This window comes from Vidua macroura, chromosome 8 (assembly GCF_024509145.1).
Source record: "Vidua macroura isolate BioBank_ID:100142 chromosome 8, ASM2450914v1, whole genome shotgun sequence".
In the NCBI taxonomy this organism is placed as follows: domain Eukaryota; kingdom Metazoa; phylum Chordata; class Aves; order Passeriformes; family Viduidae; genus Vidua; species Vidua macroura.
In genome coordinates this window covers 13,750,120-13,775,079 of record NC_071578.1, presented here as the reverse complement: position 1 = coordinate 13,775,079, position 24,960 = coordinate 13,750,120, and the positions used below count along the sequence as shown (strand labels likewise).

At 45.6% G+C, this 24,960-nt stretch overlaps 1 protein-coding gene across 4 annotated transcripts in view; it reads left to right on the top strand.

The window, feature by feature from the left end:
* Positions 1–22,207, top strand: part of ARMH3 (armadillo like helical domain containing 3) — a 123,627-nt gene extending 101,420 nt beyond the window's left edge. For all 4 annotated transcript variants that reach the window (XM_053983309.1, XM_053983306.1, XM_053983308.1 and 1 more), the window contains 2 exons: positions 13,884–14,000; positions 19,851–22,207. In XM_053983309.1, coding sequence (XP_053839284.1) covers positions 13,884–14,000; positions 19,851–19,943 — 210 coding nt within the window. In that variant the 3' untranslated portion in view covers positions 19,944–22,207. The remainder of the gene's footprint in view (positions 1–13,883; positions 14,001–19,850) is intronic.
* Positions 22,208–24,960: the final 2,753 nt, after the last annotated feature.

Sequence of the window (24,960 nt, the reverse complement as noted above, 5' to 3'; positions counted from 1 at the left end):
CTGGCTTTCGTAGCAAGATAAGTGTGGTACCAATTTATTCTGTGTTAGCTGAGGGTGAGAGTGGATTCCTCTGCTTTATCCTTAAAAGTGTGTTACTATGTGATCAAATGCAGGCAAACATTTTGAAGAGCTTCTTTGAAATGTTAGACTGAGTTGAAGACACAGAGAGACCTGGTCCAAAGCTTCCACCCAGGCCTTCTAGTGGTGTTGAATTCCTGAGGGGACTGCTCAGCTGTTATGTCTGGTTATTCAGGAAAAGCCAAGTAGAACTTGAACTTGTGTATTAGCATAAGGTGCAGTTTCTTAAGAAATTTGCTAAGCAAGCATGAAATCCTCTTTACGTATAGTCAAAAATTTGGATGTGAGAATAATATCAAGACGGCAATGCAGCAGCATTTTGGGAAGAGCAGGGTTTGATTCCCATTTAAACAAAAATAGTTGTGCAAGTAAAACAACCAGCTGATGCAGTACAAATTAAAGGTTTTAAAATCTGGAGAAAAAGCTGCTGAGTTATTAATCCCTGAACCTGAAGCCCTCAAGTCCTTTTAGTGAGTGACTTCAGCTTGTCATCTAATCCCTTTGACTCATAGAAAACAGACCCAGAGTTGTTCTCTGTGGTGTAGGAAGAGGAAATTAAACCAGTGAACTAAATAAATAAATTGATTAATTGGCAACAATAAGGAGTTGTGTATGCACTGTATCTAATTGCTTTCTTTATATTGTCTTCTTCAAACTCTGGAAAGACATGGGTTTATGGGTTGCTCATGCAAAAATATGCTAAAAACCCCCACTTCACCAAGGTTTTGAACCTTCAGCTTCAAAGCTCATTTGTGAGTTATCTTATGTTGCTTTGGACAGTCTCTAATGGGGACATTGCTCAGCCAAGCTGAATTTATGCAGTGGAAATTCAGGCTGAGATTGAATACACCTCAGGATCACAGAGTAAATCAAATCTCATTTCCTTGCATACAGGCAATGTGGATTGTGTGGACTTTGTTTCTCCTTCTCCTCCTCATCTTCCTTCTCAGTAATTTTTATTCTACCAGATCAGAGCTACCTTTTTCTCATAAGAAATACTGAGGAAGTGGCTTCCCTGAGCCTTCTTCAAAAACCCATCTGAGCTAATAGTTTTCAAAATGTTTAATGTCCAAGAGGCACTTGGGAGCATTAAGTCCTCACACAGGGATTTTTAGGCTGTAGAACAATGGTGTCCTCCAAGGACTGCATAAATTACAGTGGAGATGATATTTCCATCACAGATCCTGCAGGTACTGATCCATGGAATATAGCAAAAGAGAAATATATAGAGAAAGCAGAAGCATTGGTGATCAGCTTCATTTCCCCAGGACAGTGGCATAGTCTTTACCTAAGTCTCCAGTATATCCCATCTCTATAGCCAGCAGGTTCTGTTTAGAGCTGTGACAACAAAGGGTGCATGCTCTTGATTCAGAGGGCAGGCATTGTGGACAAGTACTTCTCCAGCTTGCTGCTCAACTTGCTGATAGGCTCAGCTTGAGGAGTGAACAGCTAAAGGTGCTTTGGAAAGGAAGCATAGGTTGGGTTCTTTTGTTCTCCTCATACTTTGGAGAGAACAGCTGCCAGCACAAGTCACCTTTTCCTTGATTGTCAGTGGTGGGTATACAGCCAACACTGTAATCTTATCTGGCCTGTCAGCAATAAACCTCACCTTTGTGTCATGTCCTTCCTGCCCTTCCAGCATCTGAATGTCTGTGGAGATAAAAGTTCCCTGTCACAGAGTTAAGATGGCTCTTTTCAGTCTTTCTCAGCTACTTATTCTGAAGAGATTTATCTCCTTTAGTGTTTGGGGTTGTTGCTGGGAGCATATGAATCGTGAGAGTGCTGGTGCTGAAGGGGTGGTAGGTCTGATATTTTAAGGACATAAGTGGAAGAAATGTTTACAGGATAAACACTGTGTTCCAAGGCATACAGGGCTTTTTTGTTCTTCAAGTATGTTTTGATTGCAAGATGCCATTTAACCATGCCAGGACTTCTTCAGAGGCATAGCTATTATCTTGGGCTCTGATAGTTTCTGTCATGTATAAGGAGAAAGGACTAGAAACAAATGAGTGTCAGCAACCTTTGGTGCCTCTGTGTTTATTCCAGAGATTGCACATGGATGTCTTTCTCTGAGGACAGTAATAAGCAGCAGACAGTTTAATTTCTCAGAAACATCTGAGCTGTTTTCTCTGTGTGGTCCATGCCCAAGTCTCTGCTCCCACTCAGCTTCACCTTGCTGACTGTCTGCTGGCCAGCTTTCCAGCACATCTCCATTTCAGTCAAAAAGTGTCTCAGCCTACAGCGTTCAGCATCCTATCAGGCCTGCCCTTGCTAGTGATTATCTTGGATAGTAGCCTCTGCATTTCCATTTGTCCCAATAGCTGTTTAAATGTTCTTTTTAAATTAATTTAGCAGTCAGGTTTAAGCAGTTCTGGTTTTGCAGGCAGAAAACGTTTTCTGTGTTGGCTATGGATGCTTCCAAGCATTAATGGTCTCGTTCTGTTTCAGTTCTGGTCATTGCCCAGATGGAGTTTCAGAAGAATGACACATTCCAACAGCACAAAAGGGAATAATTCAACAAATTAAAATGCTAACAAGCTTCACTCCTTCAGCATATCAGAAATTATTTGGTTTCCTTATTTTTGCCCTCATCACAGACTCTGTCTATTCCTTTTCCTCCGCTGTGCAATGCAGATTAGTCTGAGATCCCAGAGTGTGTCTGGGGTTTGTGAGGAGTCACTTAGTTGGGACAGAGTTGATCCCATTGTCTTGATAGGAATTTCGTAACTGCTGTAATTCTTATAAACCTGACTTGCACAGCTGCATTCTCAGTATTTTAGTCATCTCTACTCCCCCTTTACCTTCTCAGTCCCTCCTGATGTCAGTACTGCCTGGTCCCCAATATCCTTGGTACTTGTATTTAGAACAGAGAGAGTTCTGACTTGGACAGTAGAATGTCTTATTTCTGCAGTGAATGCCTTTGAAGGAAGAACTCCAGACTCTGGATTGCAGGCTAGGTGACCTGCACTTAGATTGACTTAAACCCCTTTTGGTACTGCTGCCTTAGAGCAGACATTGTGCAGCTGAAGTTTTCTTTTCACTACAGGATTTTCTGTAGGGTAAGAATCATCCAGCAGCTTATAGCTGTCTGTTCCAACTCCAGATTTGCAAAAGCCTTAAGAGCTAGAACTTTTATATGGGTTGAGTCACACAAATTTCCAAGCACTGCCCACCTTTCCTTATTAGCTTACTACCTTAGCATACTGCTACTACAGTCTTTCTAGCTATTTGTAGCTAACCAGTTGACTACAGATCTTCTATTTATTTTGGGCTCTATCTTTAGAAGGCATTTTTGCAGACTGAGAGACTTTTGTAAGTCTCTCAGAATCATTAAACTGTAGTTTTAAATCTGCTAGATATTATTATGCAGAAAAGGACTCCTGGAGTCACTGTGATAAGCCTGGGAATGTTGGCTCAAGACTCAACAATAGTCATACAGACAAACAGAGAATTAGAAATTATTAGAACACAAAAATAAAGGAGAAAAACTGTGTTGTTGTCAATGTGTAAGTCTGATAACCCATGCTTTAAATCTTGTGTATTGATTCCAGTGCCCTTAGATCATAAAACATACCGAAGAACTGCAAAATAGTGCAAATAACCAAACAGCTGTCTGCTCTATGGGTTTCTTGGCTATCCAGACTTCTTGCTTGTATTCAAAAATTTTTATTTTCCCTGAGAACAGACTTCAGTTCATTTTCCACATGTAGTTGGTTAGGTAGGTGAACTTAGTGTTTCCTCTTTCTTGGCTTCATTGCATTCCTCAGACCACTGAAAGACTGCCTTTTATCACTTCCACTAATTGCTGAAGTGTAAGTAGGAATTAGGGAACTGATCTTCCTAATGTCGGCCCCTGCAAATGTATACCTTCTTTCTCCAGTCCTAGCTGCTTTTCTCTAGCATGTGCTATATTGATTTGACTTACTTTAAATACAAGCATCCACTTGGTTTGTGGCCAGTTTTTTGGCATATTGGTATTTAGTTTTGCTGCTTCCTTTAATTAAATTTATTCATGCTGTGCAAACCAAGTTTAAAAAGATTTCTGATCATTAAAAAAAGAAAAAGAGCCATGAGCTAGATTAGCATCCACTTTTTCTCAGCAAGCATCAGACCTAGGACTGTACATTCATAAAGGCCATTGGCTTGCTAGTTGCTGTAAAAGATCAAAAAGAAAATCAAAATGCATGCCAAGCTCCAGAGCTTTTTGGAGTGTCTGTGTTCTCCTTTCACTTGTCTTGATCTTCAAGTCAGAGTCCTGGTGAGTTTTGATTCGGTTTTATTTCTATGTTAGTCTGCAATCATTAAAACCCAAAGAAGTCTGTGGTGGCTGTGTGAGGGGGCACAAGTTGTCTTGAATCCTCTACTGATTTCTATGAACCTGTCCAGGTGACATAGTTCCAGAAGCCTCATGTGACTGCAGGTGTTTGATTGGACCATAACCAGAATAAGCCTCCCCATTGCTTTTTCCTTGAGCACAATTAGGTTTTGCTTTCTTTGAACTGGAGCAGTACACTTACTTCTGCCTGGGTTTGATTGAACAGAAAGGGGTTTGTTGCATGTCCTGCCTTAATCTATTCTCTAGACAGCCTTATTCTTGAGCTGTCTTCTGGGCAAATTTGAATTTCTTTGCTGGGAATGAGTTTCCTCTGGTGTACATCAGATATCCTGTTGTCATTTCATCAAGGCAATCTCAGCTGAAAGCTGTGTATTTGAATTCCAGCATTTGCCAGGATGCTTTCTGGCTACTGGTCCTAGAAAGATTTTATTTCAAACTTTTTCTTAAAATATTCAGCTACCATTTTTAAGGTTCTTCTGTCTATCTTTGATTTCTGTAATAACTTTGTACGTCTTGGCTTCTCAGTTCAGCTGGAGTAGCAGTTCACAACTTAAAAGTCTTTTATCTTGTTTTGGGGACCAAGATTACTGGTCTTGCTTTGGTCAGTTAAATGGTGCTGAAGAGCTGCTGCTGACTATTTTTTTCCTCGGTGTTTAGGAGGATGAGGTCTTCTGTAAATAGAGAATTGCACCAAAGGTTGCACACAAATCACAGCATTCATTTGCTGAATGCTGGTTAGCCACTTAGGCTGAACGGGCAACATGAATGATAACAGTGAGCATAAGGATGCTCTTGTCCTCTTGTGTGATGTTTTGGTGACAGCAGTTGATTTACTGCTCTGTGAGAATGCAGCTGGTAGATAAAAAGCTTCTCCTGGAACAGCCCATCACATTTCAGCACTTAAGTTAATTGTAAGCACAAAGGGGAAATAAAAAAATTAACGGTCCAGTCCATTGCTATCTGCAGTGCATTTCGAGCCTTGGCAGAATTGCAAGTGCTCTTACGTACCTAGCAGTGAGAAATGTTTTCATAAATGCCACCAGCTGGAGATAAGGGTTCACAACTCCAAAATGAGCTGTAACTCCAAAATAGCAAATCTATCTATCTCAGGGTTTTATGCTCCTGCCATCATCCTGGCCTTTCTTAACGCTGCCTGCCTTTCTCAACAAAATTTCTAAAAACAGGCAAGCTTAGGGGGCCTCATTCGGTTTCTGGTGTATCTTCCCTTCCACATCTAAATGTCTGCTCTGGAGACTGCTTATTTTATTAACTGATAATTTTAAAGATAATTTGTTTCAGGATCTTTGACTTCTTATTCTCTGCCTGGGTTTTGAAAGCACCAGTGTTACGCAGTATACGGATTTTTGTTCCCTTGGCAGAAGCCCACTGAACCTGTTTTCCTTCCTTGAATGGTATAGAGTTGCCTCCTTTATTTTCCCTGGAGAGCCTGTCCCTGCAGTCTGGGAAAGAGCACCCAGTGTCCCACAAAGAATACCAGGTTCTTTGTGCCAAGTGGGATATGCAGATTACTATAAACCCACTGACCATCTTTGAAACTGGGAAAGGTGGACTGGGCTTGAGAAGAAGCATTGTGAGGCTACGTGCATTTTTGCTTCATGTGCTCCAAACCTGAATGGGTTGAGCAAAGTGCATTTAACACATGTGGCAGTTGTCATGTGTATGTATAAACATAAGTTCTGGAAATTACTCTGCAGCAAAAGCATTCCTGGCATGGGATTTCTGGTAAGGTAGACAGGCTATCAGCTACCTGACAGCTGGAGCTCAGAAGGTATTTATTGTAGCACAGCACTGCCTAGTCCTAGTGATGGCTGCAGGAATGTCCAGGGTTATCACCACATTAATCTGCTCTGCTTGTCTATACCTCTTACAAATAAAGTGTCCTGCAAGCTGTGCACGTGGAGACCATATGTCTCCTTGTTACTTGCCTTTGTCCTTGTTTGCAGCCTTGCTGCTTCTTAAAGTAGCTGTTGATTGTTGGGAATGCCTGTCCCGTGGGAGCTTGGAACGGGCACTGTTTTATACATTTGCAGTTGCTTCTTGGTGGAGATAGGTAACAGTTTTGGCTTTGAGATGTTTCTGAAAGCTGAGTGATTTCCAGATTGGCTGAATCAGTGTGTTTTTTACCACCATTAAATAAAGTTGAACATCTAAGGCTTCTAATGGATTGTGGGTTTAAAACATTTCTGAAACAGATAACTCTTGTCCTAAAATAGGATGCCATTTCTGCTAGCAGAGTTCAGAGAACAACAGTAATTTTCTGAGTGAGCTTATAAATTATTTATCTTTAGAAGAGGCACCTGTGGGCAGAAGAGAAAGACTGTAACCAAACCCTAACACTCCATGGATAGAAAGTATTGCCTTTGTAGGCTTATTCCTTTAAAGATCACAGATCCCTGTGAGATCATTGAACAAACATCTGAGCTACTATATATCATCTGAGCCTGACAGACTGGCTCTATGCTGAGGTGAGAAAAGGGGGTGTGAAATGTCCCTCCTTGATGTTGCTAAGTAAAATAATAATAATGATAATCTTTTAAGTATAATCAAAACCTTTTCCTTGTGTAGAGAAGTGATGAGGCCTGGATTTTGATACCACTCAAGTGCAGGTGTATAAAAGCAGTCCTCAGGAAGGATTTGGGATGCAGAAATTAGACTTATGTTTGGCTGGGCACAGAGCAGTTCACTGAAAACAGCAGGACTGCGAGAAGTGACTGCAGGGACAAAGGACCATCTAGTGGGCAGTGACAGTTCACTTCCAAACTCCAGGAAGCAGTGTCCTGGCTAATGCTCAGTGAGCTGAGCAGAGGGAGGTTGACAGTTTTTAGTCTGTGTTTGCCAGACTAAACCTGGTGGGAACTGTATGCAGGGGTCCCTGCACCAACCCTAGCAGTGGAGAGCAGGGTGAAGCACTTCTTCTCCCTATTTCCTGGCTCGCTCATCTTTGCCAAATGCTGCTCAGTTTTGGATTCTCCACAGCAGGACTGGAGCATGTACTCATGTCTTGTTGTTACCCTGGAGGTCAAGGGCAGCTGCACCCACCTCTGCAGGCTGTTTTTCTCCCCAGTGACCTCTTATAGCCTTACTGCTCAGTAGTGTTGGTGCATCCCACCTCAGTGGCATCCTGTTTCATACCTCAGAGGAGAAATTTGCCCTTGTTTGCTTTCACTTAATATTTTGGTCTGGCTGAACTTTTTACTATTGGAAAAATATCCTTCTTCCAGCAAATTTTCATGTACTCAGGGCAGAAAAGATGATGCCTTCTACTGTGGGAATGACAGATGTGTGAGCTGGTGGGGGCTGACTTACAGGCTCATGCTCTCAGCCCACAGCATGAGAGGGCCATGGGTCCTTCACTGCATGTAGTACAATCTGCAGCTGCTGGATGCAGGAGATCTGGGACACCGGAGCAGGATTGGCAATGTGCTGTGAGTCTTACACATATGTGGCATGGTTACCCTTGAATCTGCAGCCCACATCTTTGTCTTTCCTATCTGACCCTCTCCACATCCTCTGGATCCACAGATACGTGCTGTACACGTAGCATGTCTTGGGAATCTGAGTTGTGAAACTATCATAGCAACATCCTCCTCCTCTCCGTCTTAGTGTTCATGAACATGGAAATAATAGTCATGGTTTGATCAGCGTGGGGGTGAGGAATGGTGCTAAAGCATCAGCACTGCATTTGGCTCCAGGATAGCTGCAAGGGTAAGGTAGTGTTGGGTCAGACAAAAGCTCTGTGCTGCTGCTTTCCTGGAAGCCAGTGTGAATGGCAGCTGCTTCCAGCATGTGTGTGTAGCATTGGCAGCCTTAGCGGAGCCTCTCTCTGAACTTGGCTCCTGCAGACAGAGAAATCAGAAAGGGAGAAGGAGATGAGTGCAGCTGGGGTTTGGGCAGAGTCTGTTGGGAAATGTGGCAGCTGTGTGTGTGTTTTTATTTAACTTCTAATTATTTAGTTATGTTCTTTCTCTGTGGTGCTTCTGAGGATTAATTTCAACAAAGACTCCAGCCTGCATCAGCAACTTTAAAGTTGCTCTGTGAGAAGTGTGATGGCACTTGGAAAAAAAATCGTTTTCCATATTAATTAGAAGTTACTACTGTAAAATTGATGTCAATTATCCAGCACTTTATTATGGAGAGGCAATAGCCTCTTTGTAGTCCAGGTGTCAGCAACCTTTTTATTACAATGAGAAATGTTGCAATTCAGTTGAATTCATGAAGAGAAACACTCAGGGACTTTGAGTTGTTGTAGAGATTAAGGAGGGAGAAAAAGGGGAAGATTTGTACTAAACCTGGAATAAACAAGCCAGTTTGAGGACTGCAATGTAAAATGCACATTTCTACTGGAACAGGAAAACCCTAGCATCTCTTCCTACAGCCTCCACCCTCTGAGCTGAGGGGACAGACTGCTGAGTTTGCTGGTGGTGTTTTGTGCTTTGACTAGGTTTGGGAGGTGGGACTGCCAGAATTCCCTCTGGGTGTGGTACACAGGCAGTGACTCCACCACCTCTGCAGGGTGGACAGAAGGCATGTTTGGCTCCCCTTGGTCCTTCTGCCCTGTTGTGCAGTGCTCATGAGAGGTTGGCATTACATGGCCCATAGACTGGCTCCTCCATCCTCTGGCATGGAACAGATGGGACAGAGCCTTTGGCTGTTTTGTCCTCTGGGGGCTTGCTAGTCCTGACCTGGAGACCCTCCCCCATCCCAGCCGTGTGAGCAGCAGGGAGTTGGTGAGGGGGACAATGCATTTTAACCTGGGCATTGTTGAGGGGTTTTGCCTCTTGCTTGATGTGCAATCATTCAATCAGTGCTGTTCCAACTCCTGTGTCGTGGTAGTTAATGACTGTCTTATGGGCATGGAGAGGCTTTAGTGAGGTACTGGTGATGCTGACTGATTGCATTCTTGTGCTTTCCTGTGCTAATTAAAAAGACAGTGTAGAAACGTTGATTTGTTCTTGTTTCTGTTTTTCCTTTTATTTTTCTGTCATTACCTGTGCATGCTTGCCAGAACCTACCCACCATCAGGTCCTTTGCTGGGTGCTGGGAATTGCTGGTGCTCTCTAATTTTATGTTCCAGTAAGGCAGAGACTGCAGATGCAGATGATGGAAGATTCTGCAGGTTAAAAAGTTACTAAGCAATGAAGCAAATGATGTCTGCCAGATAGATGGGCCTTAGAGCTGCATGCTGCCCATTAGGTTTTGCTGCTGGAGCAGCTCCCTCTGTGACATTGCTGCTAACAGTAGCAGTGTTCTCCTGGGCACGATGGGAATAGGGGATTGCTGCGTGGAATCCCTGTGTTTCCCCAGGACAGGATCTTCCAGGAGGACCGGTCTCTCCTGGGGGAGTGCAGTGTGTTGGCTCTTGTTGAGGATCAGTCAGAGGGAACAGCTCTGGTGCAGTAAGGAAAAAATCGATGTATAGTGACTAGTACAGCAAAATGATTGTCTGTTTTGAGTGCTGAAAATTTCAGGGCAGAGGCAACTGCTTCTGGGGCAATGGTTTCAGAACTCGTGTGTGAGGACACTGACCCAACCAACCAAGACTGTCCATGCAGTTTGCAAGGTAGTGGTGAGCTGGTGGATGGAGCAAAGTAAGGAGCCACAAACTGAAATAATCTTGTTCCTCTGGGTGCAGGCCTGGTATGGCATGGGTGGGATGCTGCAGAGAGCTGAGCCCCACATCAGTCCCTCCTTTGGAAGCCAGCCCTCCTGCCATGTTCCTAAGGGGATGCCTCTACTCACAAGTTCTTGGTGTGACTGGGGAAGGAGAGTTTTTGGGGCACGGGCAGTTGTAGCTGCAGGAGGAAGCTGAAATCTGAATGCTAGAGAAAGCACTTGCTGTTCAGAGCAGCTCCTGAAAAGTTGGTTTGGGGACACACATGCAGGGACCTGAATCTCCAGCATTTCTCTGGAACTTCTGGAAAGCAGTCAGTGAGTGAGTGGTGAAAGGGGATTAATTTGATAGCAAATTATCTTTAAATTACTGTGGTGCAGCTCCACTGAGTTCTGGTTTGTTGCAGTGGAAAAAATGAACAAATGTAGCCTCTGGGGCTGATACAGGTAACTTAAGGAAGGGAATTCAGCAGCCTTCCCTCCTCTTGTATTGACCGTGTCTGAGTTGCTTGCTTCCATCATACTGCTTTTTTAAGACTCTGATCCCCCTAAGGTAACCTACAAAAAGACTTTTAGATTGTGACTCCATTAGGGTTTGTTTGTTGTTTTTTTTTTTTTTCCACTGTAAAGATCCAGTAAACCATTTAAAAAAAAAGAAAAAAAGCTTCCCGTGCATGTTTATCCTTGCAGTCTTAGGGGTGTCACATCAAGCTCCTTGAAGATCATCTACAGTCCAATTTCATCTGTCCTTGCCTGACACTAAAACTGGTGTTTTTCCAGCTTCTCATGAGATTGTAAAAATCTGAATGGATATTTAAAATCTGTTTGGAAGAGCAGCTAAAAGTCCCTTCCTTAAGTCCTTGACCATCTTGGAATTCATGTTTTCGAACATGAGACTTCCAAGAAGAATGGGTTGAACAAGACTTTGAAGGACAAATGCTTTAATCTCAAAATTAAATTGCTCTAGTTCCTTTGTACCTGACAGAAAGGTGCTGATAAAGATCTTGTGTGTTTAAGGAAAAAGGCTGTTCTTCCTGCAGTAGTTTTCTTGAGCAGAAGTCAAAGCAATTTGTAAGAAGGGCAAAGGATGCTTACATACAGTCTTCTATTACACAAAGGATGTGAGTTTTTTTGTCATCTGTGTAGGAAGTTGATGCCTTTTAAACCTTCCTGTTAGGTATTCTTAATACCTTCTCTTGCTCTTTGACCTGTCCTCTGTCTAGCAGCCGCACCTTAAAGAGAAGATGAAATCATCTCAAGGATGGCAGGTCCTAATCTCAGTAATAGTTTCTCTCCATTACAAGGTATGAAGTTGAAATGATCTGTGAGTGGGTTTATCTCAGATCCCACGTAGCATTTTTTCTCAGTAGCAGCAAGAAAGGGAAATTATCAGGCAGTGGGGAGAAGCTGTTTATTTTTAACTTACCCTTTCTTTTTAAGTTCTATTTCATAATTAAAGGAGATAAGGAGTGAAAGCCAATGAAATACATAGCTGAAGGGATAAGCTGATCTCACTGCAGTGATTACAATAAGTAACAGAGTAGAGACTTTGGGGGCCTCTTTTTTCTTCCCTGTCCTCATCCTAAAGTATCAAGCTGAGTTCTTAGCTGCCTTTCAAAGGTGATGCAAGTGGACAGATTTAAAGGATTCTGGTTACAGAGCTCACTACTGCCCTCAGAGTTTACTGCTCTTCACCATGGTTTGAGGATGCCTCTCTAAAGAGAGCTCTACTCAGAGCTAGCAAGGAGGAATCCTGATTGTTCCTAAAGAAACATGTGCATCCATTGAGTGATCACAACTGTGTGGCACTGTGCACACCTGTGTGTATGGGAATACAGGATGACTGAAGAGAAGGTTCCTGGGGAGGCAGGTAGCCCTGAATAAAATGCCTTTGTTCTTGAATTACTGCTGGAGAAGCCTGTTCAACTCCTCATCTTTCAAACCAGGTTCTTTCTCTGCAGCTTACTAATCTTGGTCAATTTGGCTTCCTCTGACTGACGGGAGCAAGCTGCCAGATCCTTTATTGCTCAGAAGAAGGTGCATTATGCTATTACACTGTGTCCCTAGTGGATAGTTATTCCTGTGCCCAGGTGGCTTTCTTTCATCATTGCTCTTGGCTCTGCAATACTTGTAGCTTCTGCACACAGGAGCAAGGAGGGCAGGCTGAATTTGGAGATGGATGTCATTGCAGGGGATTCTTTCTGCCACTGAAGCTGACAAACAAAACAGCATTAGGAAATGAGTACTGGAGAGGAGGGTGTGAGCCTTTGCAACACTGGCAAGCTGTTATTAAATAACATTGCAGAGTCAGAATCAATGCAGTTGGAAAAGGGCTCTGAGACCTTCAAGTCCAAATCCTTATTCTTATCCCTAGCTTGCATCTGCAGTGCTGGAGGACAGTTGAGCTGCAGAGACTGCTGCATGACCATCTCACCTGGGAGCCACTTCTGGAACCCCTTTTTTGCCCTCAGTCCTCATTTGGATGATTCCCTGTAGCTTCTGCCCTCTCAGGCCCTAGCATGAGTGTCTCTGTGCACCACTGCTACATGCAGAGTTTGGGGGAAACAAGCTTTTGGAGGAACCCTAAGCAACTTTAAATTTCTTAGAATAAAAGATGTAAGGACAAGATTCAGTCCTGTAAAGGGCAGGAGCTCAGGAGCTGCTAGCTGCCTAAAGGGGCAGTTGAGAGTAGTGCTTATATTGTTGGGAGGGCAAGGGCTCCTTGTTGTTGTGGTCACTGTTGTCATCAATCCTCTGCAATGCTCTTCTTAGGATCTTTTCTGAATTGTAATGCCTTAGAGCGGGGTCCTTTTCCTTTGCACCTTTTACCATGTGTCTTCCTGACTGAAGCTTGTCATGAGTGGGGGTTACTGTAGTGCAAACCTCAGATGTTCATATTCTGTTTAGCTCTCAGAGCAAATGGCAACAGCCTAAGAACGAAGTTCATGTGCTTAGGAGAATCATTTCAGGCATGTGTTTGCCCAGGAGTGTTGACCTCTATGGTTCCTTGTTGTCACTAACCATCTCATAAGTGCTTTGAGGAATATGTTAGTCCATGCAATGCTATAAAGGTAAAAATCATTGTGGGAGCCCCTCTTAGTGTTCCCTAGTTAGGAAAATGAATAGCTCAATAGAACAGAGATGTGTAACTATGAGTTTGCAAGTATAGCTCAACACTGGGAGCAGAGTAGAGCAGTAATAAAAGCTGGAACTGCTTTGGTTGCAGTGAAGGCTAATAGTAAAGTATCTCCTGGGCAGAAATATCTGGATTCTTGTCTTCATGTCTTTCTAAAAGCAGAGTCTATACCAAGGCTGGTCTTCTCTTAGTGCTTGTCAGAAGCTTGTTCCTGTCAGGAGAGACATGCAGTGCTCTTTGTGGAAGCTGACCTGAGCAGCTCTAGAAGCTGGTGATTTAGCAGGCTGTGAATGGTGATTCATAAGCCAGGAGGGAAGTGTGGTAACAAAACTAAACTTGGAAGGACCATGGGGCTGGTCAAGTCTGTGTTTGTATTGTGCTTCTGTGTTGCATCTGGGTGTACATGTGGTAATTAGCCGCTTGATTTATAAATTTGTCTAATTCTGATGACAGAAAGCTGCTGCTGTCATGGATATAGGTTTCATCTACCATTCTCATAAATGGAGAAATTCTGTAAATTTCAGGACTGTTCCTTGGCATTAGGAAGCCTTTAGTGCCCACCTCCGTGTTGTTAATCACGAGCCAAATATTGGCTGTTAAAGCCATCTCTGTTGTGAAAACAGGTGCCAGAGCTGTGATCTATCTCAGCCTTGCTCCTCTGTGGATTCTGATTTCTATGCTGTATTTGGCTGTTTCTGGCAGGTTCTGGAGGTGGTACGGTCCAACTATGACACGCTGACCCTGAAGCTGCAGGACGGACTGGACCAGTACGAGCGCTACTCGGAGCAGCATAAGGAGGCTGCCTTCTTCAAAGAGCTGGTAAGCTGCCTTGACTCTGAGCAATCAACAGCTCTCTTCAGAGCCTTTGCTTATGGCCTGGGCAGTTGTATTTGGGGTGTAGCTGAGCAGTCCTGTTACTCCATTGGACTGCCTGCAAAGACAGGGCAGGAGCAGGATCTGGACAGACACTGCACGTCTTAACAGATCTGAGAGCTTCCTGGAGCTCCCTGTGGGGCTGAAGAGGAACCTCCAGGCTGCTTAGGCCAGCACTGGTCAGATGGTCTCTGACCCTTCTGCCATGGGGATATGCTCTGCTTTGCAGTGGTAAATTTGTATGGGGAAAAGCTGACTGAGCTGACTGCTCCCACCTGGGGTTAATCTCGCAGAGCAGCTTTGCTTTTTTGTTGTTGTTAAGGGGACCATGAAGTTTGGGACCGGTGAAACACCGTCCTGCTCATTGTTTTCCTCCATCACTCACAAAAAAAGGGTTCCCAAGCAAAGAAAGTGAAGGCATTCCCTAGAAGTGTTACCATCTGCAAGAGGAGAAGACTGATGGTAGGAAGACCCACAAAAATTATAGAGCAAAGACAAAAATTAATCTAAATAATTCAGGTTGGTAGTTGTAATTCTTCAGCAAGCCAGCTTACTTACCCTTCTCCAGAGAGCCCTGATGGAACTTCTCATGTCCAACAGCCACATGAGCATGGAGGCAGTGTTTTTGTAGTGACTGATGTGTGAGGGAAGCCTCTCTCTTGAATCATTGCAGCCTCACCAAAAGGGAGAGATCTCTAACTTTGGCAGTCTTCTCCACCAGTCTGAGAACTGATTCTTTCTCCCAGCTCTGTCCCTGCTGATTGATGAGTAATTGATGCCTGCCTACTCTGTCACGAGTCTCCATGAGTTTGGGCATGTTGTTGTGCATCCTTCTGTCAGCTCTGCTCCAGAACAGGCACCTGAAATGGTTTTGTTTCCTTTTACAGAATGCTTTTAATTCCCTTGGGGTCATTCCAGCCCTGACATTGGGTAGTATATGGGCAAAACCACTTCAAATTGCTTCTGTGCTATTTTTCTGTGGTCATTTGTGCCTGTTATTGTCTCTCTGGCCTGCTGTTTGACACAGCTTTCCTGGAATACAGCAAAGAAATTTGGCCATAGCCTTCCTGTGACAGGGGCTTCTTCTATTACTGTACCCTAGAAATAAGGCACAATACTGTTTCTGTTGTCATCTGTTCTGTCCCAAGGGCTCCCACCCTCAGCCAGCATCTCCTTCCCCTTGGCTACAGGACTGCTCTGCTTCCTGCATGTCCCACTTCCACTTGGCCTGGCAGAAGCTCAGGCTGATCATGCCAATTGATTAAAATTACATTCTCAGTCCTATGATCATCACAGCCACGAAACTCTTCAGCTAAAATTATTTTCTTCCTAGACCAATTTGCTATTTTTTTCAAAATCCCAATTTTGTATCATTTAAGAATCTGTTTATCATAACCAGCCCGTCAACTCCCTTCTGAAAATTGCCCATCCAGGTACCCCTGGGACCCTCTCCTCAAGAGCCTATAAAAGCCTGAATAATTACTGTATAAATGTGCTGATTTGACCCAGTTGTGAATCAGTTTAATCCACATCTCTAGATGCCCTGAGAATTGGGACCCTATTAAATGTTCTTTACTCACAGCTACAGAAAATCCCCTGCATTCCATTAAGCTGTTCCCTCAACACAGCAGGAAATGAACCTGATACGTTATGATTTGTCTTCAGCAAATCCAGTTGGCCTCCTGGCCTCCTCGCTCTGTTTTTCTCTAGGTGCACAGTAACTGATGGCTTTATTAATTGTTCAAACAACTCATCAAAAAGGCCCTAATCTGCCCTGTCCTTCCCACAGCCCCTTCAAACCAGGTACTCGCTTTCTTTTTGTGAAGATTTTGAGTCTTTACTTAAGCTTCTGTTGCTGGTCTGATGCTGGATATTACCCCCCTACCCAGTGCTTTGTGTTTAACCTCTGAAGTTTGCAGGATTGCATGGAAGGGGCCAGAGGGAAGTTGGTGCAAATCTCTTTGTGGGCTGTACCAAAGGATCAGGGCTGGTGGTGAACTACAAGTTTCTGAATTCACATCGATCCCATCAGGTCTTCCTGGACAGGATCTGTTTGCAAATAATTCTTTCCAGATTCTGCCAGGTTTTCTTATCACTACCTGCAAATGTTTGCATCAAAGCAAACCCTTCTTGGGTGGGGAATGACACAGAGGAGACCTTTTCCTTTTCAGCTTCCTTTTTATGTCTCTTTGCTCCCATTAAGTATGTGAGCAGAAGCTTCCCCAAGCCATTCTGGGGGCTCCTTTATGCTTAGAAATCTTGTTCTCACTACTTTGACCTGCTTTGCTAATTCACTGCTTCACTTCTTTTGCTTTGCCTCAGTGCTGCTCTTTCTTGCTAATCCCAAAGAAAAATCTGCTTTCTTCTCCCATTCCCTTTACAAAGAGGTTTTCAAAGGCTGCGATGCTGTGGCCACATTGTGGTGGAAGGTGATGTGCAGATTGTTTTATCAGCTGGGTTTTTTGGCATGTTATGCTGCCTTTGAGGGGCTAAAGGAATGAAGTTAGGAAGTTTTCTAACACTTTTTATTCCTTTTCCTTTGAAGCCTCAGGGATGTCATTTGAGGTCTGTGCTGCTTTGATAGAATGAATGGTTTGGATGTGAGCTTTTGGACCCTCACATTGCAGCTGGAGGAATGTGTGGAAAGAGATTTAGCATCTTTCCAAAACATTCACTGTCTCTGCAGTTAGATAGGTTTCATCAGTCTCAACATATTCTGATTAGGGATTGATTTCTACTGGGGAAATTATCTTAATTTGACTTCTAATTAAGTGTAGTAGTCAGTGTAAACGTTCTTCTCATTGTACAAATAATTTAAGGGCTGCTTGTTGATTAGGAATAGGTTTAGTTGATGAGACTTGCTGTGAAATAGGAGTGTCAGTACAACCTTGCACACTTCCAGCTCTAATGACACAAAACTAAAATTTAATAGTGTTTTCCCCCCTGGTTAATGCCCTTGCTTCATCCATTCTTTCATTTACTCATTCTTTCACAGGTGATGTCAGTATTTCATGCATTTTCAATCTTTCAACGTTTGTGGACTAATAGTAAGAAAACAATTTTAAAGCTCTTCTGTCCCTATTTATCCAGGATGCTCCATACAGAAGCGAGAGAGGACATGTGCTCTGCTTGTACTTCCTAGCAGAATTAATGTTAAAGCTCTGACCTTAATTTCTGCAGTTTTGAGGCCTTTGTGTAAGTCTGGAGGGATCTGGTAAATTCCAGACTGGCAGCCGGGCCTGGGCTGCCCACTGCACCAAAAGCTAGGAGGCATCCTGGGGTGTATCCTTATGGAGCAGCTTAGGTAGACTACAGGAAGCTTCTGAAATTTATCCTTGTTACAGACTGACACCTCCCTGTGTAACTGTCTAGTCTTCCAACTCCAAAAGGGAGATGAGCTCTGGCTCCCTGTGCTGAGCCCTGGTGCTGGAGATAATTTGGTTTAACTTTAATTTCAGCTATTCTTACCTTTTAAGCGGTTTGGCTCAGACTGCCTGATTTCTCCCAGCAGAAGAAATGCTGGGCAGAGATTTGTGTAAACATCACTCTTGTGTGTTATCATGACCACTCTTCTCCCCAGTTTGTGTTAAGGCAGATCTACGTTCATCTAGACTGCTCTTGGCCAAAGTTTGTGTCTAAAGCTTCTCTTGAAACCTAAAGCTGTCTTTAAATGAAACTAGCTCCACAATAGGTTCAGGTGAGCTCCTCCACTGCTTCACAGCCCATAGGTTTTAAAAGTATTTCCTCTTTTCCTCTGTAAATCTTCTTTGTCTAAATTAGGCTGTGTATTTCTTGTCCCATCCCTGGGGAGCCAGATAAATATTACTCACTGTTCTCTTTCTGACCTCATTTTACATAATGGAGTGTGTTTGCTCTATTCCTCCTTCTCTTTGCAAAGTAATCAGGCTAATTAATTTCTTGTGCTCTACCCCATAGCTACAATTTCTGCTAAGCCCTGTGTTCTCATTGTGCCACTCCAGCCTCACTTTCTGGGCTTGCAGAGACTCCTTCTTGGAGACCTTGATGTGCATACAAGCTGGGAATCCTCTACTGCTGGTGCCCGAGTCCTGGCAGCAGTTCCTGAGGCCAGGAGCTCATTACTGCTTGTACTTTGTGTTGCTGGACCCACAGAAATGCTTTTAGTCAGAATAAGGATACTGGCTTACACTGCTTGTAGCATCTTCCCCTTTTCTTCAGGCAGTCATATTCCCTAGAGCAGAGAACTCCCCACAGCTCATTACTCACGTTCTTTCCTTCTTGTAAGAACTGACTGGATCACTGGCATTGGAGCACTTGCTAAGACTGGGGCCAAATCCTGTCAGTGGGACTCCTGTTTCCTGGCAGCAGGACAGACCTGTGCCAACCAGTGTTCTGGAGACCACTCACAGTGGTGTTTAACACAGGGTACAGCCGTGGTTGTCTTGCAAGACATGGTCCCAAACTATTTGAGGATGGAGTAAGAAAAGACACCTCAAGAAGAGAGTTGAGGGGATGCTCCAGGGGAGCAAAGATGCTTGGGGTCTCTGCCAAGCATCCTGATGAAGGAGAGTTTGTGTTTCTTGCAGATGACATAAAACTTAAGTACTTTGTCTTTTAGGGTGGACATCTTTGCTGGCATGCTTGGGTTGTTAGGGTATATGCCATGGGGCTCACTGAGGTTCATTTCACAGCTTTCCCTGTAAACCTTCCAAGTTTTGCTTTCTTTCCCTTTCTTACACATTCTGCCTTTTGGGTAGCTTTCTGCCCTTTCAGTGTGTTTCTCTCACCAGGCTAGCAAGTGAGACCCTCAGCAGTATGTATACATATGCTCTTCTAGCCCCTGGTATTGGATTCCTCATTATGCATCTATATAATTCTTCCTCCAGTGCTTTTATAAAGTACAAAACACTAACCAGGTCAGCAACAACCTTATTATCACAGGCTCCAAGTCTCTGGGAACTGTAATCCTGTTGTTTGGATGAGCTTGTGTCAGTTTTGCTTTCTGTCACTGCTGCACAGTCGCTGACACAGATGATGTTTGACTTTGTTTTCACGTTGCCAAGTGCAGCTGAGACTGAGCCCAGTCTGGGGCCTGTGTATTTGGCCCACGAGTCTGCAGGCACGAGGAGGGAAGGGAGACTGCTGTCAACAGGGCTGCCCAGCTCTTCTTTGTGCTCTGTGGGTGACCAGAAGTCTGGGTGTCGTTGACGCATGAAGGTGTCTCTTCTTCAGAGGCAGTGAGCCAGCTGCACGTGTACAACACTCAGAATACACACAGCTGGCTCTACCCAGGGGTTTCTGCCAGCCTGGGTGATAATTTGTGTTTACAGCACAGTGGCATGGCCTCTGTCCTCTCTTTCAGTCTGTATCTTTGGCTCTGTGGGTTTGGAGCAGGACAGAGGCCATGGCACTACATTAATCTGGGAAATGCTCACTGGCACTCTGGTGGGCATTGATAAAATATGGTCTTTAAGCTGCAGCCTGGGAGTGCTCACTTTCCCCATCTCTTTGCCCCAGAACAGGAAACATATGCACCCACACAGAGTGTCTTCTCCCATCCCTGTCTCATTGGGAATTTACTCTGCTTGCTGCGATGTCACTGTAGACATTCCTGTTTTTCCAAGAAACAGCTGAACCCCTCAGCATTTCCTTGCTTGGCTGGAGTCTCAGTAAGAGCTTGTTGCAGCAATTGCCGTGGAGCTGTAAATGCAAAACAGCTTCATGCTGAGCATGGAGGTCAGCAGTGTCAAAACTACCAGGCTCATGAGGAGCCAGGAAGAGTCCCGTGGCTAAAACATCTCGTTTTGTTTCTGTCAGGTTCGCTCCATCAGCATCAACGTGAGGAAGAACCTTGCTTTCAACACGCTGAGCCAGGAGCTGCTGCTGAAGGAATTCTCCACGATCTCTTGAAGCGGGGACGCTGCCGCTGCGCCGGCTGAGCAGAGACGGGCCCGTGTGCAGGGACACTCCAGCTCTGCGGCCGGTCGCCTCCTGCCTGCCGAAGGACTGTGTTTCTTTTAGGGGAACGCCTTGCTGCTGTGTGTTTGATCCCAAAGGAATGTGTTTAAACAGAACTTGGGCTGAGGAGAGGTGATTGGCATGTTGAGGAGGAAGCAACTTTTTATGGTGCCATGGGAGTGGGCAGCCATTCCTGTGACTTTGCAATGGGAGATTCCCTCCACGGCCTCAGGGAAAATGCACTGGAAACCTTTGTAGCAGAGCTGGGGAGAGCTCACAAGTGAAATAATAAAACCAGCCCAGCTGTGTGAAACTGTTCTGGGTAGAGATTGCTCACCTGCTCTATGGGGAAAGCTGTCTGGTCCCAGGTGAGGGCTGTTCTTTTCCATTAGCCTGGGTCAACATGTCCTCCTGCCATGTAAGTCAAATCCACTGCCACCCCATTGGGAATGGCTTTGGATTATAAAACAGTTTCCCCAAGGAGCAGGCCTTGCTCACTGCTGTCTCCTGATGTCAAAAGGTGTCACTTCAACCAAGCCATCAGATTACTGGAAAAGGGGAAACTTTGCCTCCAAGGCTGTTGGCTTGCAGGGTCCAGTGTGAGCCAGTATACAAGAATATGGGTCATTAAACAGAGCACTTTGTTACTGGAGACCAGCTCTGCTTGGGGTCACTGTTGCTTCCAGTAGCCCCAGCTCATCTGCTGTTTCTAAGGTAGAGGGACATTTTTAGATATTTGGTTTTCATGGGGCAGAGGACAGGCTGATTCCTTCTCCCCACTCACCTTATTGCCCACCAGAGACCGCTTTGCGACAATCCTCCTCTTCCTCACAGGAACATCTGCCTTGCATATGTTTGCAGGTGCCTGGTGACCTTCATAAATGAAGAAGTCTCCAGTTTTTCCTTTGTGTGTAGCACACAGTTAAAATGCATCTGGAGAAGTAGTAACTTCACTTTCTCGCCCTCCTGTCTTCACCAAGCGACTTACAGTCGTGGTCCACTGAGGGCTTCCTAAGGAAGAGCTCTGGGATGATGCTGTGGGGCACAGGCAGACCTTTCTGCTCCCAGAGCCGGTGCTTCAGAGGTGCCCAGATCTGGCAGAGCCTGTTTAGAGTGCTGTGTCAGGCTCCCAGCTCAGGAATACACAGCATAAACACCCGTTCCACACCTGTTCCCTGCTCATGCGTTTTCAGTTCCCAGCAGTGATGTTATGATATTAGAATCTGGCTTGACTTGGTGGACTGAAGTAGAGAAGTTATTTACATCCCAGAGCCACAGTTGGTTTTCCTCCCCCCACTAGAAAACAGGTGTTTTTTTTTAAAAGTGCCTAGTTCTGCTCTTAGCCTTGTAGGTTAGTGTGAGTAATGTGGATGTCATGCTCATTTACTACCATTTTTAGGCAAGGCTTTTTTCATGCTAATGTGCATTAATTGTGTTAATGTTTCATCTTACCTGCTATGAGCATGGGAAACTGAACGCTGTGTCCTTGGCCACCCACTGGGCACAACACTGATGACATCCCTATGTTTTCCTTGGGAGCACTGGCTTCTCTCAGCAGAGGATACTATTCCTCAGCAGGGAATTGTCTGGCTTTTAACAGCTAAGCCAGACATTTATTTGCTTTCTGCCATGCTAGTGTACAGGAATGTGTATGTGTCAAAGGGACAGTGCTTAGGGGAGAATGAGCAGGCTCCATAAAATCACTGCTTGAGAACAGACCAGGGCATGTAGAGGAGGCAGTGAAAAATGGGGAACAGTTATTTGCAGTACGTGGTGCTTGTCTGGGGGGATAGAGGGGGATCTCACCTCTGAGGGCGGAGTTCCTTCTCAAAGGGACTTGAGGTGCAGCCCCAGCAGAGCAGAGTCATCCAGCTGTCCTCATGCCTCCTGTTCTCTGAGCCCACTTAGGCTGAGCCTGGACACATACATGAGAGAGTTTGGGATGAGTCTGCTTCTGACTCGGCAACCTCTGGAATTTTCAGCTTCTCACTCTGGGCTCAGCTATCCTGTCTCCCTGAGGATGCTCCCTTGCTGGGATGATCACAGAAGCCCAGGCATGTGTGAGATCAGTTCCTGAGCCCAGCCCTCATCGTAGTCTGAGCTGGGGAAGACTGTGATACATGTCCTCTTGTCACACTGTCACTGAACCAAGCACTGTAAGTGGATGTACATAAAAACCTAGAGCTCAATAAATAGCAGAGCCCTGCCTGTCCAGAGTGTGCAGTGTTTGTCCTTCACTGGAGGGAGAGTGGGGTGGTTGTAGGAGTGGCCCTGTCACCATTTGGTGGCACACTGGCTGCAGCAGGGGTGCCTTGTCCTTGGTCCAGTGTGCAGGTACCATCCAGTAATCAGCATCCCTCTTCCTCTTACGTGTCCCTGTGGCTGGTTCTAAGGAAACCATGAGCAAGGGATGCAGGGACCTGCCTGTGCCTGCTGTGATGTTCTGTTGCTGGTGTCAGCAAACTCCTGCTCACAGATTCTGCTGCACATTTGCCTGCTTTGCTAAACACCCTACTACTATTTGTGTTTTGAGGCCAGCTTGAACTGAGCAGAAAGTCATTTAAATCTTAATGTTCAGCTTCAGGATGTGTGTGACAGCCTCAAACTTTCCCGTATCTGATCTGAGCAGGTGAGTGTATTTTGTTATATCTAATTCATGACTCTGTCTGTTATTGGAAGAGCTGTTTCTGAGGCTTGGGGAGTGTGGGGAGAAGTCAGATTGCTACCTTTAAATTATGCAGCAGCTGCAGGGAGACAAATATTTTACAAAATAATGACCTGGAAGAGAATTGAGTTTGAGCTAAACTTTGGAGGGAGTTACTAAGAGTTGTTCTGTAAGTGCCACTGTGATTTTTGATCTCTTTTTCCTGAGCTCTTACAGGTACCACTTTTCATGCAGACTCGAGAGAGAGGCAGCTCCTCAGGAGCTGATCCTTCCCTGTATGGGCTGGCAGCTCCAAATGGTGTTTTGAGTGTTCATTGGAGCTGCCAGGAGCAGGGAGTAGCAAACCCCTGATCATGTACAGCAGCCAGAGGGTAGGGTGCACTTTTGCCCACCTGCTGTTTGCTTTGCAAACCTCTTTGTCCTCTTCTTGGTCATGGCTATTGCCTGCTCTGATTCCCTATCCACGGCACAGGGGCCATTCCTCTGTGGGATCCATGTGAGCTGACTTCCATGTGAGCATGTCCTGCTGTCTGTTGGGGGGTGCTTTCTTCTTCCCACTTGAGGAATTGGACACTCCCTGCTCCTGCACACTGTTGCATGGTGGATATCAGCAGAAGTCCCAGGAGGAGATGTTTCCTAGACAGCACTTGCACAAGGGACCAACTCCAGTGTGCTCCAGCTGCTTCCCCACACTTCCTTCTCAGCGTGGAGCTGCTCTCTTTCCTAGCTCCCATTCCAGTACAGGGCAGGCAGAGGGAGCAGCTGTTCCCCCTGACAAGTCACAACTGGTGCTGTGTGTATTGGGACAGTGCGTGGCCAGCAGTCGGTGGTAAGATTTACAGCTGGCTCTTGGCACTCAAAAGCAGCTCTTGGTCAGCACTGAGACCTTTTGGGTATTTATTCTCATTTTCTGTGGGCTCTGTTTTCCTGTTTAGTGCTTGTTGGTATGAGCAGGGTCATGCTGGACAGAAGTATGACAGGGTTTTTTTTTGCAGATGAGGCATTGCAGTAAACTGAAAGGAAAGAGGTAAAGCCCAGCTCTGGGAAGTGTAGAAATCCAAAGGGGCCAGCACAAGATGTGCTCTTCCCCTGGTGGCAACTTATGAATGCCTTTGCTGATGCTTTCAGGGGGAGGGCAGGCAGAAAATAAGTGATGAATGGAAGTCTGGACCAGCAGTCTAGAGAAGGGCTGGTGCAAGGCTGGTGGGACCTGGAGGCCCCTGGGGCTGCTGAGAATCCTTTGTGCTGATCAGAGCTCTGGTTCTTCCCACCTACAGCACAGTGTGGTTGTGCCCAGGGGGACACTGATCAAGCAGAGGGGTGATCCCAAATACATATGATAGGCAGCACCCTCGAGGGAGCATTGCTGAATGCTGTTGTCTTTCTAAAGCTTCTTTGGGCCACCCTGGCAGGTGCTCAGGGATGCAGACCTCAGGTCTGACCCAGCGTAGCTGTCACCCCTCAGGGTTGTGACTGACTGCAAAGAGAGGTGCTCAGGATGGGGCTTCCCCCCCCAGCTGTGCTCTGCAGCTGCCCACACATCACTCAGGACCACCAGCTTGTGCTCAGAGGAGCCGCTGCTCTCAGGAACAGAATGGGGCTCCCCTGCAGCCCCTGACATCCCAGCACATCCCAGAGGGCCAGAACAAGCACAGGGTCCTGTGCTGCCCTCTCCCAGCTGGGCAGCTGCCGGAGCACAGGCTGGACCATGCTCTGCAGCTTCTGCTCTCTGTGCTGTCCCTCCAGCTTCTGCTCTCTGTGCTGTCCCCCCAGGGCTAATTGAATCATGTGGCTGGAAATTGAATCCAATTGAATAGATTAAATGAGCCGGGCTTGCCTCTCACTGCAGCACAGCTCAGAGCCTTGCCAAGCTGCTGCCAGAGGCTGGGAGCTCCCAGGAGTCCCGTGGGGGCAGGAAGGGGCTGGGGAGGCTGCTGGGAGATGGACACCCACTGTGCTGGGCTGCTTCTCCAGCTCTGCTGTGACAGATGGACCCTCAGCCATTTCTCAGTGATGTGCAGTCTGGCTGTGTCCCAGGACCCACAGGTCACTCTGCTACAGGCACACAGAGGTTGGGTTGGCTCGTTTCCCTTCTGAAGCAATTAATGAATAATTAGCTGGAGCTCCCCTGCTCCAGAGTTCAGCCAGGGCCCTCCCAACAGTGTACAGGGGCCAGGATGCTCTAATGACCTGTGGCTGCTCAGGAGTTCCAATCCTGTTGTTTCCCCGGCCTACAAGTGGAGCAAGTGGTGCTCCAGCAGCACCCCAGCCCCATGCCCTGCCTTCGGCCCCTCTGCTGCAACC